Genomic DNA, 17,708 nt, shown 5'->3' on the forward strand with positions numbered 1-17,708 from the left:
CTGCTGGAAGTAAAGTATCTGATCTGCACAGATTTTGACTTTTAGATTAGCTAGGAAGCAGGAATGGCTTTTTTTCCTGATCCGCTAAGCCGTGCTGTAATCAACTACAGGTAGACGTTTGATATGTTTTACTACTACAATACATTCATATTTGCATACAAAAGGTATCCAGCAATTTTAAACGCAGGCATGGGTAGACAAGTGTCATTCTCATTAACTGTCAATAAATAATTTAGCAAAAGTCATTGCAGTTGTTGTCATGAAGTCATTGGCTCGTAACTCCTTCAGAACAACACATCCAGGAAAGCTGTGGTATGACCTACCACGATCTCTTAGAAGGGTTCATATAAAAAGCATTCACTAATCCACAAAATATTTCCCACAAAATAAGAGTGGTTGTCGCGTATGAACTGTAACCTTAGGTTCTTTATTTGATTAACTATATCATATTTGGAAATTATTTCTTTTCAGATGCGTCTACCTCTTCAGGTTCGACCTCATAAATCTCTCTCTCTTTCTCACCAGTTGTGTTTTGCCCTTCTAAATGCCACTTAACCCCCAATTGTGCGGTAGATGATTCTCCACATCAGGATAGGTGTATATTTGCGTGCGCTTCCAGTCCAGCGTTACCTACTGCCTGCTTCCCTAAGTGCCATCTCTCCGATGGTTAAATACTGCCTTTAACGCGGCTCCCACTCTGGATGTCGCTGTCCACCAATAAGGTGCTGAAATGTTCGCGTTGATCCTCCTTCATCAGCCTTGCTTCTAAACTGCCTAAACCCACGGAAACTAACGGTAAAGTCTTAAACAAGCTTTTTCCCGTTAGAGATAACAAGCTGTTCGTCTCTCTTCTTAACTTTATACCACATTGCTTTCAAATGGGATTACGATATTGTGCAGAAGTTTATATTTTAAGACTAGCTGTAAGTCGGAAAAAGAGTTTGCTAGAGCTCGCTTTCTTGCTGATGACAGCCTGACATCGAATTGGATAAATAAATATAAAACCGGGAGTAACAACAAGGGCTGAGATGGACATAGCTAATCTGCAGTTACAGAAAACGACCAAATGGCGAAGTTTAATCCTTGTAACTTTTGTTCTGGACCTGATTTCAGGTCAGATACGCTATACTATTCCCGAAGAGCTGGAACATGGGGCTTTTGTTGGTAATATTGCAGAAGACCTTGGCATTGATGTTTCGAAACTGTCAGTTCGCCGCTTCCGCATCGTCTCTGGTGCCTCAAAGCAATATTTAGAAGTAAATTTAGAAAATGGGATATTGTTTGTAAACGAAAAAATAGATCGCGAGGAACTTTGCGAGGCAAGCCTCATTTGTTTCTTGCATTTACAGGTGGTTATTGAACACCCGCTGGAACTGTTCCGCGTAGAGGTAGAGATACTGGATGTGAATGATAATGCTCCCAGTTTTCCTTGGGATGAATTGGTCCTGGAGGTGACTGAGTCTGCAGCTCCTGGATCACGATTTCCCCTGGAGAGTGCCCAAGATCCGGATGTAGGGGCCAATTCATTGCGTGCTTACCAACTTAGTCCTAACCAATATTTTGCGCTGGACACACAGACCCGTAGCGATGGAAGCAAATTTGCAGAGCTGGTGTTGGAAAGACATCTTGACAGAGAACATCAGAGGACCCATCAAGTGACCCTTACAGCTCTAGACGGTGGGTTACCAGAGAGATCTGGCACTGCTCAGATAATTGTGCGGGTCTTGGATGCCAATGACAATGTGCCAACTTTTGATCACTCTTCTTACCGTGTTACCTTGCAAGAAAACATTCCGAAAGGAACCTTGGTTATTAAGTTGAACGCCACTGATCTGGACGAGGGTACCAATGGAGAAATTGTCTATGCATTCAGTGGTCATGCTCCTTTAAAGGTTCGAAACCTATTTACAGTGGATCCACAGACTGGGGAGGTACGAGTAAAAGGGATAATTGATCACGAGAAAGCCCGATCACATGAACTTTATATACAGGCTAGGGACAAAGGACCATCAGCTGTTGCAGTGCACTGCAAAGTACTAGTGGACATCATAGATCTGAATGATAACGCGCCAGAAGTGATCTTGACTTCTGTGTCCAATTCCGTACAGGAGGATACTCCTCCCGGAACGGTTATAGCTGTGATCAGCGTCATGGACAGGGACTCGGGAGAAAATGGTCATATTGAATGCGAAATCCCTACGGACCTACCGTTCCAACTTCACTCTACCTTCCAGAATTATTACACTTTAGTGACAAACCGTTTCTTGGACAGAGAAGTTGTACCCGAATATAACATTACGCTGACAGCTCGTGACTTGGGTTTGCCTCCTCTTGTAACAAGGAGAAAGATTTCAGTTCAAGTCTCAGATGTGAATGACAACCCTCCACGTTTCTTGCAGCCCTCATATACTGTGTATGTGACAGAGAATAACGCGCCTGGTACCTCCATTTGCTCAGTGTCTGCATTTGATCCTGATTCCAACCAGAACGCGTATTTGTCTTACTTTATTTTGGAAGGTCAGATACAGGGGATGCCGGTATCCACTTACGTCTCAATCAATTCCGACAGTGGCCACCTTTATGCCTTACGCTCTTTTGACTACGAGCATATCCATAACTTTCAAATTCAAGTTCAAGCTCAAGACGCAGGCTTTCCATCCCTGAACAGCAATGTTACCATCAATGTATTTATTTTGGATCAGAATGATAACGCACCAGTGATCGTCTCCCCATTACCAAAAAACGGATCCGTGGCCACCGAGGTGGTACCACGATTTGCAGATCCAGGTTATTTGGTGGGTAAAATTTCTGCCACAGATGCGGACTCTGGACAGAATTCACGGCTGTCCTACCAGATTCTTCAAGCCAGCGACAGCAGCCTATTCAGTGTTGCCCTCTATACAGGCGAGATTAGGACACTTCGCGAATTGACCGACAGAGACTCACATAAACAAATGCTATCCATTCTTGTAAAGGATAGTGGTCAACCACCCCTGTCGGCATCTGTTTCCATACTTCTATCAGTAGTGGACAATATGCCTGAGACATTTTCTGACTTTGATGACACGGCAACAGGGTCTGAGTCCTATTCTAATCTGACCCTTTACTTGATAATTTCTCTGAGCACTGTGTCCTTTACATTTCTAGTGGCCATTATTGTCCTCACTGCAATCAAATGCCAAAAAGACAGACCTTCGATCAAAGACTACAGGTGCTCTCTCTCCACAGGGTGTTGTATTAAGTCAGGGGTCTCTGGTGAAGTGCACAAGAAGTCCAATATTAACTTACAAATCTCCTCAGGGCACAAGGTCCCCACTAATTGTGTGGAAGTGAGTGGTAACGGTTCAGTTTCTCAGGGCTATTGTTATAAAGTCTGTCTAACCCCAGAATCGGCCAAGAGTGACTTTATGTTCCTGAAACCCTACAGTTCCCCAACTCCTCAGAACAACGCGAGGGCCACTGAGAACAACCTGTCCAACCGAAACCTGCAACCCCCAAACAGTGCTAATAACAGTGCTAGCCAGCTCGGAGAGGTAAGGCGTCTAAAGTTTCTTCCTATTTCAGGTGCTTCACTAAAGCGGATAACATATTTATTTATTCTATTACGTCAGATCTTTACCCATATAAGTGAACGCTCATCTCTATATATTGCAGCCAATAAACAATGAAAGCCCAGTGATTTACCCTACATCAGATTAAAAAATACACTATTCATATTTTTAATTAATTCTGTGCAATGATTAAGCATTATATCGTCGACTACAGATGCTTAATGAAGACGTTTAGATTTAAGAATACACTATTTATGTCTACAACAAGTCAATTAAAGTTTCAGCTGGATGCTATTTTTCACATAGTTTAGTTTCACACATGCATGCACAGCTGGAATGCTGACTGGTTTTGTATATATATTTACCAGCAGAACATCAAGAGAAAAATGTACAGCGGCAGGATGTGGTTCTCTTCTCACAGTCGGCCATTACTACTAGTGTATACTTTTTCATGCTAGTTTTGAACATGAAAACTAATTGAGTCTTACCTGACCTGTAAACTATTTTTAATAAATCAGTACCGAGATAAGGCAACAAAGTGGTTTAGGATTTTGTTAGTGGATCCAACCGCTGATTTTAAATGACATTGTCAAAAGAATGAAGCCATAAGAATGCAAATCTGTCTTTTTGAATTATAGAAACAGTACATTATCAGTCTTTCCCCATATTCAAATGCATTCCCTAACCCAATTCATCAACACTTCTCAGGAGATTCCCTTTCTAATGGGATGCAGAATAGCTATGCTTGTGATGACAGAAAATTGGTTTGGATGGGCAATTACTACATTGCGTAGAAATGCTTCCAAATGTCTCTGGTTTCCTGAGACAGTCATGTTCTTTTCTCTCCATTTCATTACACTGATTTCTTGTATCCTTGCATCGACATTCACATACTCTTTCTCTGTCTTTCTCAGACACACACACACACACACACACACACACACACACACACACACACACACACTCTCAAACTCTTGTTTCTCACACACAGGCAGATATACATACTATGGGCAAACCTATTTGTGTTTTAATCACCCATCATGCACAGTTTCTTCATGTTTAGATAGGCTTCCTTCTTTCTGGCAACTTGTGTTGTTATACTTTGCTTTCATCTCTTGAATCTGGATAGAATGTAATTAAGCAGTTTTTTAATAAGTCTAGTACCCCTGGTTCATCCCAAAAAGGGACACGTGTGCCTCCTTGGTGTTACCTAGATAACAAAAGAGTAAAATAAATTACACCTTTATAATGAAATAATTCTTGCATTTACAATAGCTGTCAAATGTCCAGTAATCCTAACTTTTGCATCAGTAACATAGCTTTAATACTTATGGTTATAATGGAAAGCAACATATTTCTAGTGTCATAATGAATTGAACCATAGTGTTTAGCTGGCTGTAATCTTCAATGTAAATGCTGTTTACACTGGCTTTTCTGTTTGCTGTGCACAGATTCAGGTGATGCTGCATTCTCTTCTCATTTTATAATCTCCCAGGTTCTGCCTAAAAAGCTACAGCTCCATCTCAGAGTTAGCAGACAGCATATGCCAAAACTGTATAATGGTAGCACTGCAGGAGGGCACACCTTTACTTTTCCCAATGTCTCTCCTTCTTGTAGCTCTGCATCCAAGTAGTATTTGCATTCTGCATCCTATCTTGAAGTCCCCAAGTACCAACAGTGCTACATGTCATGAGCCTTGCATTGTGGTTCATTCACTTTGTATGAGTCTAATCATTCGCATTAGATTTAACCACATGCCTCTTCTGTTCACAGTTTAAAGCATACCTACTGAAAATGATATACAAATGGCTAACTTTTCAAACTGGGGATTTTAATTAGTATGCTAAGTTTTTTAGGTCAGTCCCCCAACTTATAAGGCATTTGTGATTGCAGTGCTTTGTTTCAGAGACACCCAATGCACAACTGAAAATAAGCAATTTGTGCATTCACTTAATTGTTGTGTACTGCAGCTTGCAATATATATATATATATATATATATATATATATATATATATATATATATATATATATATATACACACACACACACACACACACATATATATATATATATATATATATATATATATAGAGAGAGAGAGAGAGAGAGAGAAAGACATTACGGCTGGTTATGTATACAAAATTCTCTCAGTTTCACTTGACCATTGAAGCACATTTGGAAAAAAAACAACTATATCAAAATGTCTGCTTGTACCAGTGCAAAATGATATTCTGATTTAATGCACAGTTCATTTCTGGTTCCCTTTAATTACTTACTTTTCCAATGCATGAGTGTGTGTGTGTGTGTGTGTGTGTGTGTGTGTGTGTGTGTGTGTGTGTGTGTGTGTGTGTGTGCATGTGTCCATGCGCATGTGTGTGTATGTGTACTCATGTGTACATGTATGTGTGTGTGTAAACATGCAGCATACTGCCATACTGACTTTACAATTTAAGTCTATGATTCTATGGGCAGATTGTGTTGCATGTCAAATCAGGTAGATATACAGATTCTGCGAAAGTCTAGTTTTATTTTCTCCTGCTATTTATTGCATTAATCCTCTGCAAATTACAGATCTGTGAAAAATAATACAGTATAAACTCTAAGAAAATACACACACACACACACACACATATATATATATATATATATATATATATATATATATATATATATATATATATATATATACATACACACACACACACACACACACACACATTTTAACAATTTCAGTCTGTAATGAAAATAAAAGACTGTATATGGTGCAAAGAGGTATCAAAAACAGGCTTCTTCAGCTACTGTGATACACCCTGGATGAGGCTTTATACATACTTGTACCATGTTTTTTCATAAAGTTGTTCATGTTTAGCCATTTAATGTGAATATCCAATGGCAAGAATATGTTAAGAGAATCACAGTCAAAATGTTATAATTATATTCTAAAGCAATTGAGTATCATAGCAGAAAGACAGAGAAAGAGGAAACACTTCCATGTGGCTAATATTGAATCATTGTAAATATATAATCAAATTGGTGTATAAAATATGTTAAAAAAACTGCCCCTATCTAAATTAATTAATTAATGGAATACAGTTCTCTGAATAAAGTAAAAGGTCTGTAGATTATATACATATATTAGTATTCCCTGTTTAGTATTCAGTTAATTAATTACAGCCCATTGTTTAGTGACTCTAGTGTGGACAAGACAGAGAAACTAAAAGGAATCATGTTGACTGGAAACATCACTTCTTTAAGGGTTTTTGGTCTCTGATTCACTTATATTATAGAAGGAGTTCATGGATTCTGCCCGTGAATGGGAAAGCAAATGTAGGGGTAAACCTTAGTTCAGGAAAAAATAATACAGCTGAGCTGCCTAGTGGGCAAACTGGGTTTGACCAAACTGTCTTTTATAAGTCAGAGTGCAATGAGGTAAACCATATTCCATTCATTTCTTGTGTGGATGTATTTTTTTTAGAAACTTTTGTCCATTCATCTTAATTCAGCATTGGCTACTTGCTGTCCATGTATTCCAGAGCACTTAAATATTCTGGGCAAGTGCCTTTGAATGTTTCAATTCCTTCCCTTACAAATTTGCCACCCATCTGTCCCACTCATCTATCCCTTCACTCATTTAGTTGTTTGCAAGATACCATACCCCAGTTTGTTAAATGACGTTTGTCTCCTCTTACCCCATTCATGTTTCAACACATTGTGTCAGATTGGTTAGACAGGGGCACAGTGACATTGTGAATGTCACCAAGCTGTTCAGATTTCAGTGCTGTCTGAAGCATAATGTTTTCAATGAATGCAGCACACATTGATTACCTAATCTAGAAATCATGACAAAAACCACTGGCTAACATGAAAGACTACTTTGATTGTAAACACTTAAAATAATCTCGGAAGATGTATAATTTGTTTTGTCATTTACCAGCTACAAATAATGTTTTTTTTTAAGTTGAAATGTATTAATATCTAACTCAGGGCATTAGAAGAGGAGACATAATTATCATGGCAAGTGAGGAGTTCAGCTTAGTGATTGAGCTATACCTTGGCTGGAATAATCAGTATTACTTTTAACAATGCAGAGTACATAGTGCTACAGATTATATATATATTTATATGCTGTGGTTGATTCATTACTATGTGGTGAATATGTTTTATCTTGGGAGATACAAAGTTTGGTTTAACACCATTTGAAGAGGATACACATGAATGTTACCTTCTGTGCAGTACAAATACAGGCTTCTGCTGGACTCAAAAACAAAACAAAACAAATGTTTGACTGATTACCTCTTTCCTTATTGCACACACACATAATATTATTATATGCCCTTGTAAAACTAACCCTTCTGCCTTGCACTTAGTAAGATTAATAAAATATATTTCATAATATAAATCAGTGTAATGGACTTTCAGTGATGTGGAATATAGTACAGCACATACCAAAATGACATTTTACTGTGCTTTACAGGACTGACTTCTAATTATTTTTTGGAAGAACTGGGTAACACTTGGGCTGGTTACATATTATAGTATCATAGTGGGAAGAGGTGTACTGTGGCCATGGCAGGTCAGCAGTCCCTCTCCTTGTGTTTATTAGAAGCAATTTTTATTGATAGCTTGAGATTGGGGGCAGGGGTGGCTACACCTTTAGGGGTCCCCTTCACCACTGGCTCCCACCCTGCAGCTATGCTATGCTGATTGAGATTGAGGGTGGGGTTGGCTACACCTCTAGGGGTTTCCTTGGTCCCTGGTCCCCCCCTGCAGCTATGCCATTTCAGATTGGGGGCAGGGGTGGCTACACCTCTAGGGATCCCCTTGGTTCCTGGCTTCCACCCTGCAGCTATGCTATGCTGATTGAGATTGGGGGTGGGGTTGGCTATACCTCTAGGGGTCCCCTTGGCTCCTGGCTTCCACCCTGCAGCTATGCTATGCTGCTTGAGATTGGGGGCAGGGGTGGCTACACCTCTAGGGGTTCCCTTGGTTCCTGGCTTCTACCCTGCAGCTATGCTATGCTGATTGAGATTGGGGGCAGGGGTGGCTACACCCCTAGGGGTCCCCTTGGTTCCTGGCTTCCACCCTACAGCTATGCTATGCTGCTTGAGATTGGGGGTGGGGGTGGCGACACCTCCAGGGGTCCCCTTGGTACCTAGCTCCCACCCTGCAGCTATGCTATTTGCTGCTTGCTTTGTCTACTGCTAGTTTACACAGTTTTATGCATGGTACATGGCACCATTCTAGAACACTGGTATAAATGCAGCTGCATTGTGCAATACTGAACAACTGATACAAAAGTACCAATTCATGCTCACTATGGTGGGCTGGATGTTTTTGGTTAATATTCATGCAACACTGAACAATGCTTAGAATTGTCATGTGAAATAGTTTCATGGATTCTTTATGAACCTTCCCTCTCTCTTATTTAAATCATTTCTTTTTCCTGTGTCTATTAGATAACTGAAACATAAAGTACAGAACCAGCCTTTGTAAGAACTGTCAGAATTGTCAGATGTGCCTTTTGTCAGAAGAACCAAGAAGAACTATTCAATTATAAATAGTCAATACCCTGAAAATGAAGTACAAACACACACACACACACACACACACACACACACACACACACACACACACACACACACACACACACACACACATACACATTTTAGAACAAACTCTCTTACCAACACAGTGCTGAAAAATTTCTGTAGTAGACAAAGACATGTGCAACTTAATCTTACCAGAGTAAATTATGGGTGAAATCTGTCAACCTTCAACAAAAATGCATACATCATTGTTACTGTCTGTGTTTCCTGTATACTGACATCATAGCCAGCCTTAGGCATAGGCCAACTAGGCATCCGCCTAGGGCACCGCTCTAGTAGGGGTACTTTTCCAGTATTTATTTAGTGTACGTAGACCGGGATAGGGGCACCAGGTGGTGTGGTGGGGGGCGCTGTGGAGCCCTTTTGCCTAGGGCACCAGTTGACCCAATGCTGCTCCTGACTGACATAATATTTTGTCATGTGGAAGAACTATTTTGCCATCAGTTAGCACAAATCTATAACTGTAACCCAAATGTACAACATACAATTTTCTCTCTGGATTTTTAAAGTTTGAAAAATGCAGGTCATGTATTAAGTACAGTAATACCATAAATGATGTGCATTAGGCAGGTCTCTAGCAGTTATCTAAGGAATGCATGAATGAATGCATGTGTCTTCCAGACTACTATGTAACATAGTCAGTGTTACAGAATCTGGGTAAACAATCACTGCGGATTTCTTACTTCCTCTTTATAGAGCTTTAATAAGACAGTGATAATGGTGCATCTCATTGCAACTAACCCATTTTATAAAAATGTTACAGTAATACACAGAACAAAATAATTGTTTCTTCTTTTTATTCTTCTTTGAGTGATTTACAAACAGTAACCTGGAAACAATGTTCTTGTTTTCCTATGTCAAAGGAAAGCATCTAAATAAATACCTATCTACTCCTTTTGTCTAGGAATGACATATTTGTACACAATACTTCTGGATGTTTTCTTACAGTCAAAGAAATTTGACTCATGGTATGGATCTGTTTACTTTAGTTTTTCAAGACTTGCCTGCACATTCATTAAGTATGTATATGAAAATATTCCAAACAATTAATTCTGAGAGCAGATATTTGGATGATGCAAAGTATGACATTATTAAGATTGTTTTTATTTGCTATTCCCTGAGTTTCCTCATGTTTCTTTGACTCTTTCTTCCACTTTCACTTTTTTGCTAGCCTGCAAGATTCACCCAGTGGCTTCTCTTCCTGCATTCAACTGGCTCATTTATTCCATCTTCATGTTGTGATTCAGGCATACCAGACAAGGTCAGGGCCCTATGGCTACTATGTTTCTTGACTGGAAGACCTAATCAGCCCATTTGCTCCCCTTGGGGAATCAGAGTTTTGTGTTAAGAATGGGCCAGTCTGCTGACGCAGCTGATTCCCTCAAACTTTAACACGCAATGGTTTGCGAACTGCAATACTGCTGGTTGTATAAGGGAACATGCATGCTACCAGACACACACACACACACACACACACACACACACACACACACACACACACACACACACACACACACACACACATGCACACAAACCCACTGCCTATGTGGGCACAACTGTGCAGTGAGGGGTTACTTGGCTGTATCTCTGGTGATATCCTGCACACCTGCAGGCATCACTAAAGCAGTGAGCCAAGCTGCCTTACTCCCACATCGGCCACATCGGCCATTGACTTCCATCCACTCCTGAGTCTACTCTGAAACATCTAAAACCCATAACATCTAATTTTATAAGACTGAGACCAGAACATCTAAAACCCAAAACATCTAAAACCCAAAACATCAAATTTCATAACATCTAACACTACAAATCACAAGGAAAATAACATCCCCTCCACATATAATGACACCAAACTACCAAGCACACTTTTTACTATGTTTCTGCAGGGGGCAAGCCCCCCTGCATCCCCCATGTGGGCGGGCTCCATCCCCCCTCGTAAATTAAATATACTAACTCCAAGATCACACTACAGCAGAAAAAAGTTAATTTCCTAACCCCACTATATCAAGCCCCCCTGCAGGAATGTAGTAAAAAGTGTATTTGGTAGTTTGGTGTCATTATATGTGGAGGGGATGTTATTTTCGTATGATCTGTACTGCTAGATGTTATGAAATTCAATGTTATGGGTTTTAGATGTTTTTGGTTTTAGATGTTCTGGTCTCAATGTTATGAAATCAGATGTTATGGGTTTTAGATGTTTTGAAGGGGACCCCCACTCCCACTACCCCCTTCTGTGCTTATTCTCCTAATTGAATGCAAGCTTTCATGGTCATAGTCAGGGCTTTACTCTTCTATGCCATGGGATTAAACACTTTCTTCCACCTTCTCAGTTTTTTCATTGACTTGTATACATGTGCAAGCATTACTTTGGTTTTCCAGTAAGAGATACTTGTGCAAAAGATATCTTTCAGCACCAAAGCTCTGTTAAGCTCTTCACATAACTGTAATTCTTTAATTGCAGGTTTAACTCAGTCATCAGCTCTGCTGAAAGATGCACTGTTTTCAATGACCAAGTGACAATTATGATATTTGATAGGTTGCAGTTAGTCAGATTTCTGAATATCAAACTGCAGCGCATGACTGTGCCACACAGGGATTTATATCACATAATCGAAACACAAAATATCGAACGCACAAATACGTGAATTTTCACATAATCGAATACTGTATTGTGGGGGGCACAGGCCCCCACAACCCCCACTAAATATATATTCCTACTCCAAGGTCGCACTACAGTGAGGAAAGGGCAAAATTCCCGATCTTCACTGTAGTGTGACATAAATCCAGGCACTTCAATTATGTGAAAATTCACGCATTTGAGCGTTCGATGTTCTGAGTTTTGATTATGTGATATAAACCCCCACGCAGTACTGTCTGTCAAGTAACTGCAAAATAAGAAAACAATACCCCCCACTGTAGCTTTCCATCTTCACCCACATATTCTTTTCTGCATCTGCAGTTCTAAAATAAAACAAAATAAGTATACTTAAGGCAGTCAAACAGTACAGACTTGCCTTCCTCATCCTCCCATTACAGTTTACTATCCATACTACAATACCTTTCACTGTAAACTGTAGAACTTGATTGAATTTTGATCTTTGTATCTAACAAAGCCTATAAACACAATAAAGTGACATTGCTAAATTAATTGTTACAGAACACATTGTTTGCTATATGCTGTTACCAGTTTATTTTGTCACTGATCTTAACCTATCGTGTATTGCAGCAGCTGATTACTGGAGTAGTTCAGCATTTGGCATTAGTGATTATTTCTTTCACCAGATTTATATGTTTTGCCAATACTCTCTGATTTTCACATATGACAAAGGTTTGTCATAAGGGAAATATCCAATAAATGATTACAGTAGTAATCAATATGCTAGCTAAAATGTACAGCACAAAAATGTTAACAGGCAGTTACACTGAAAATAAACAGACTATAGAGGATTAAGTAAGGCTGTCGTATAATGCAAATTAGGACTGAGCTGAAGTCTGAGCTAAAAGGGTCAGCACAGATGGCAGGGATATGACCTAAGCATCATCTTGAAGAAAAAAATGATTAAAACACAGCAGGCCTGGAAGTGTCACGGAGATACAAAATTAGAAACAGCTGCAGGAGGGATGACAAAGTCATGAAGAGGGAATCTGAGACAGAAGCATTATGCTGGGTACATAGACACAGAAATACAGGCAGACAGAATTTGCAGACTGACCCACATTTGTAGAGTTCTGGACACTCCTGTGTGTCAGGGTAAATATTCACAATAACTTAAATTAGTGATTCTTACAGGGCAACCAGGCATGCTCTGTGAAGCTGGGTTCTGGGTCAAATACCCTTGGCCCCTGCCTTCTCAGTGGCAATGTACGATTTTAATTAATATACATAAAGGGTGACATGATTCTTAGTTTTTTTTTTCAGGAATGAACAGGGAATAGAAAAGAATTATAAGGAATACATAGAATTAAAGAGCCTGGAATAAAACAAAGCCAGGAAGGGATGTAAAGGGAGAGAGTGACATCTGTACTGTTAATGACATTTGGACTTTATCATATGCAGGAACACCAACGTGATACTATACAGACAACCAGATGGATATCATTTGAGGAAAAAGATACTTTTTCCACTAAATAACCTTCAATAATTAAATGTAAACAGCCCATCTTTGAAAAACATTCTACTAGTCAGAAGTTCGCAGTACAGCATAGGAAGTTAAGACACCCTGCAACTACAAAGACCTCCAGATACCACAGCTTTCTACAAAACTACCCCTGTAGCATGGAATACTTTCTTCCAGACCAGATAAAGAAAGGCTAATAAACTAACTCTATTTTTGAAAATGAACCTCACTAACATATATCAGTGCAATTGTTATGGGGAACTAGTTTAGATTTAAGGTTCTGGTGCCAAATCTTTCACACTAAAAAAAAATCACACTAAATTCTGCAATATGTGGCTGTAATGATACAAACAGGCGGCTATGTAACTAGTGTAAACTATGTAAAGATTTAGTGTTAGTATTCTCGTGTGCAATGCATTGATTTGTGTAAATGTCATTGATATTCTCATCCATCGGATGAGATGTTAAACCGAGGTCCCATCTGCTTGAGTTCATGGAAGTTCAGGTGGATATAAAAGATCTCACAGCACCTATTGAAAAGTGTAGGGGGAAGATTCCTGATTCCCGGGCCAAAATCTCCCTAGTAATATAAATGCCACCTTAGGTCTCCCCTGAAAAGACTCCACTAGCTTAGTGGGACTAACCTGGTTAACAAAGGATAAATAAAATAAAATAAATAAAAGTGAAAGCAAAACTATAGTAGTTATCAAACTGTATTTCTGTTAGTATCCCTGTACAAGGTGCAGTGATTAATATAAATAATCAAGTGAAAGCAGATTAATAGTGATTCTTCAACTGTAAATGTCTTTAATGTAACCTGAATGCAAATGTTGGTTTTAAAGGTAACTTGAAAAGTAACCTGTTCTGTAAATGCTGTTTTGAGAAGTTATTACTGCCTCTTTGTTTAGGTCATGCCTCAAAACAGTTTTTGGATTAGGTCACTTATCTGGTTAATGACATTAAATACATAAATAAAAATAAAATAAAGTAAATAAATAAAGGAGTTGCAATACTGATTTATGGGTGTAGAATGGAATAGGAAGAGAAGATGTATATATAGATGAGAGGTGTTCTAAGCTAAATACAGACAAAGGAGAAATATGTGTGTGTGTGTGGGAAGGGGGATTTTCTCTGGTATGACTGATTGGTGCTGGCAGTGTACCTAATGCAGAACCACAGGTAAGAACTGGAAGGATTAGCTATATGCCCATTTCTATGCATTGAATATAATATTAGCTTTCATTATTTAGCTAAACAACATCATATTTAGGGTCAAATTAGTATTATATTGCATCACTGTGCTACATGAAACTAGGATGCTTTCTGCCTGGACTATAGATTCCATCAAATAAAGGAATAAAAACACATATCTTCCATCATGTGCACTGGATGATGAGTATTCTATGAATCTCTTCTGTCAGCTGTGCCACAGGCTGTGACATCCCCACTCTAGGCCAGTAATCAAGGAGCCTGAATCCCCACCACTGACACTGGAGTGGGACATTCACTTGGAATACAAATGGATTCACTCAGTATTTCCAGATGCAGAGTTCTCTGCAACAAGCACAATTTCCCTTAAAAGCACACAGGAACACACTCAGCCCGAGGTCTGGATTTCTCTATATCTGTCTCTCCCCAGGTCTCCAGTAAGGTTCCCCACTGACACTGTGAAACCAGTTCTTCACATGCCTGCCCAAAGTTGCTGACACACACTCTTTGAGATTTATTTTACACACACACACACACACACACACACACACACACACACACACACACACACACACACACACACACACATACATACGCACATGCATACATACTCACACACACACCTTGAAAAGGCTGGCACAGATTCACTAACTATGCCATCTTCTGTCCAGACTATAAGGTAGTTTCACTGCCACCAGTCATTTACTATAAAGCTCTTAAAAGGGTATCCAATTATATGGAGTGAATTTAATATTAATACAAATGGTAATGTTGACCAAACAGCCAGGCTTTCAGGAGTGGCCAGAGTTATCACCGAATAAATATGTGCAAATACTCTCAAAACTTAATTTTTTTTAAAAGGACCAGCTACAATGAGAAGTTTAAATATATTTAATAATAAATAGTAAAATAACATGAAACTACTAAGTATCTATTTACAGTAAACACCAGAGTTTCAGCCACAGGAAATATTAAAAATAACACTTATGGAAAGTTTCACACAGTTATAGAAAAACAGTATTTATTTAGTGTCACTATCTATTCCTGATTGAATAAATTGTTCCTACTTACTGAATAGAGCAAGGCAAGATGGGTGAGTGGTCCTTGTTGTCAGATCCAAGAGAGAATACCGAATGCTCATGAGACTTAATTCTCCTCTAATATTAAAACATTATTTCTGTACAGAATGACATAACATACATCTGGTCATCTGACTTCTGGTTCCCATGCAACTCCCACTGCCAGAATCTGTCAGGGTTTAGGGCCTACGTGTTACCATACACACAAATAGAGCATTGCTCAGATGTGGTGCAACTGCTGGAAGTCATAAAACCATAAAACCATTCCACTCTTCCTATAGGAGCTACAACCTATTCTCTAGTATAGACATTGTATCTCTGTCTCTCTTCAAAACTGTGGGATAACATCTTTATGGCTTACTCCATAAAGTAAATTACTTTCAAGAATATTTTTCAAAGTCAGATAGATTAACCTCTTCCCTTCCAGTATATGCTGTTAAAGCATATATATTTAATTCAGTTACAATAATACATGCACATTTCTTTTCTTTCCTGCAGGGTGCACTGTTGATACATTTTAACATAAGCAAATCTTTCAAATACATTTTCAGCACAAGCATATGTGCAAATTGGTTTGATATACAAATAACATATAATGCTTTACAAAATTCCAGCTGGCTGGGCTGGCATATGTTGCACATCCACTGCCCTATTTCTCCTAGCATGGCTGGCAGTACCTCCTATTGTTACATAGGCCTACAGCTACTAGGACATAATGGCAAATGGAAACAATGTGGACAATGTCAGAACCTGATGTAAATCAGCAACAAGGTCATCTTAAGAAAAGACAGAATCAATAAGTATAAGGGCTTGTTTGCAGCTGTGTAGGGACAGAAAAAATGGATTACATTTGTTAAGCAACATTACAACTCACTCAAGGCAGATGAAAGCCCCCTAGGCAATACCTGCATAAAAGTGAGTAGCCATTGTCTCTCTAGTATGACTGATACTGAAGTGTCCTCAATGTAAAAAAAGGTTTCAAGGTATTCTAAAACACAGAGTTTCACTTATTTATATATTTGAGAAGCAGCCAGTCAAACTTGGCATTAAAGGCAGTGATATCATCTAAAAGACAGACACTATGTATATTAAATTTAAACAGCATTTTAGGATCTGGCATTTAGTGCAAATTAAAATAACACTGTTTGTCCTGTAAACTTTTCATAAGATGTAACTAAACTGTAAGCTAATTACTGAACAGTGATTCTTATTTGTATGTATCTGTCATTTAACATTTTCTTTTAATTTGTTGGGCCCTTCCTAGAGAGTCCATCAAGTCCATCTACACACTTATTACTCATTTGTCCTTCAACTGGACAACTGCAGTAAGACTGTTACTGGAGTGAGAAATGGGCCAAAGCAAACCTTTCATGTATGGATATCGGTATGCTTGTATGTTTGTATTTACTTAATTTTGATAACTGGATAAGCAGACTGGTTCCAGTACCATTTTTAGCCATGACTGGGGACATATAGCAACAGAATAAAAGTACATTTAGTACACAGGTGGATATCTAAACAGAGTAGACATAGTTATTCCATTTGACAAGAGGGTACATATACAATGAGTAGCACGTGTAGAATGTTAATATATACACTGTATACAAGTAGGTGCATCCCCTTAAGTAAAAAATAATTAGCAGCAGTTAGTTGTGTGGTGCAAAGAGAACTGTAGAGCAGAAGAGAATCCTTGGAGCTGGGGGGGGGGGTTATCCGTTGTCTTACAAGCAGTTACAGGTTGCCTCAGATACAAAGTGTTCTTTACATTTATCTCTGAATGCTTGTACAGTTTTTTGTTGCCTAACTTCAGGAGGGAGGGTGTTCCAAACAGATGAGCTAAGTTTAGAGAAGGGCCTTTCCCCTACTGTAGTTTGAAATGTGGTCTGTCTAGGTTAAGGGTGTTGTTCTGACTGTCTCTAAGAGTGTGGCTTTGTTGTCTGAGTTGTTGTTTAAATTTAAGAGGGGGACACTGGGCCTGAGTGATGATTTTGAAAATGAGAGTGCTATATAGCACAGTGGCTCATTGTTTGTGGGCAGACAATTAAGTCTCGGTCACAGTGGTGGGTCTTAGGACTGGGGAGTAGAACGAATCTGCATATATTTTAATAGTGGTCTGGATAGCCTGTGTGTATTTACAATGTGAA

General features: G+C 39.0%; 1 protein-coding gene across 1 annotated transcript in view; it reads left to right on the forward strand.

Annotated features, from left to right (window-relative positions):
- The first annotated feature begins 661 nt into the window (after nucleotides 1–661).
- LOC122800074 (protocadherin-10-like) overlaps nucleotides 662–17,708 on the forward strand; it is a 145,500-nt gene continuing 128,453 nt past the window's right edge. The window contains exon 1 of the mRNA XM_044069580.1: nucleotides 662–3,533. Within this exon, the coding sequence (XP_043925515.1) occupies nucleotides 1,029–3,533 (2,505 nt within the window). The 5' untranslated portion in view covers nucleotides 662–1,028. The remainder of the gene's footprint in view (nucleotides 3,534–17,708) is intronic.

This window comes from Protopterus annectens, chromosome 4.part0 (assembly GCF_019279795.1).
Source record: "Protopterus annectens isolate FY-2018-M chromosome 4.part0, PAN1.0, whole genome shotgun sequence".
NCBI lineage: Eukaryota > Metazoa > Chordata > Ceratodontiformes > Protopteridae > Protopterus > Protopterus annectens.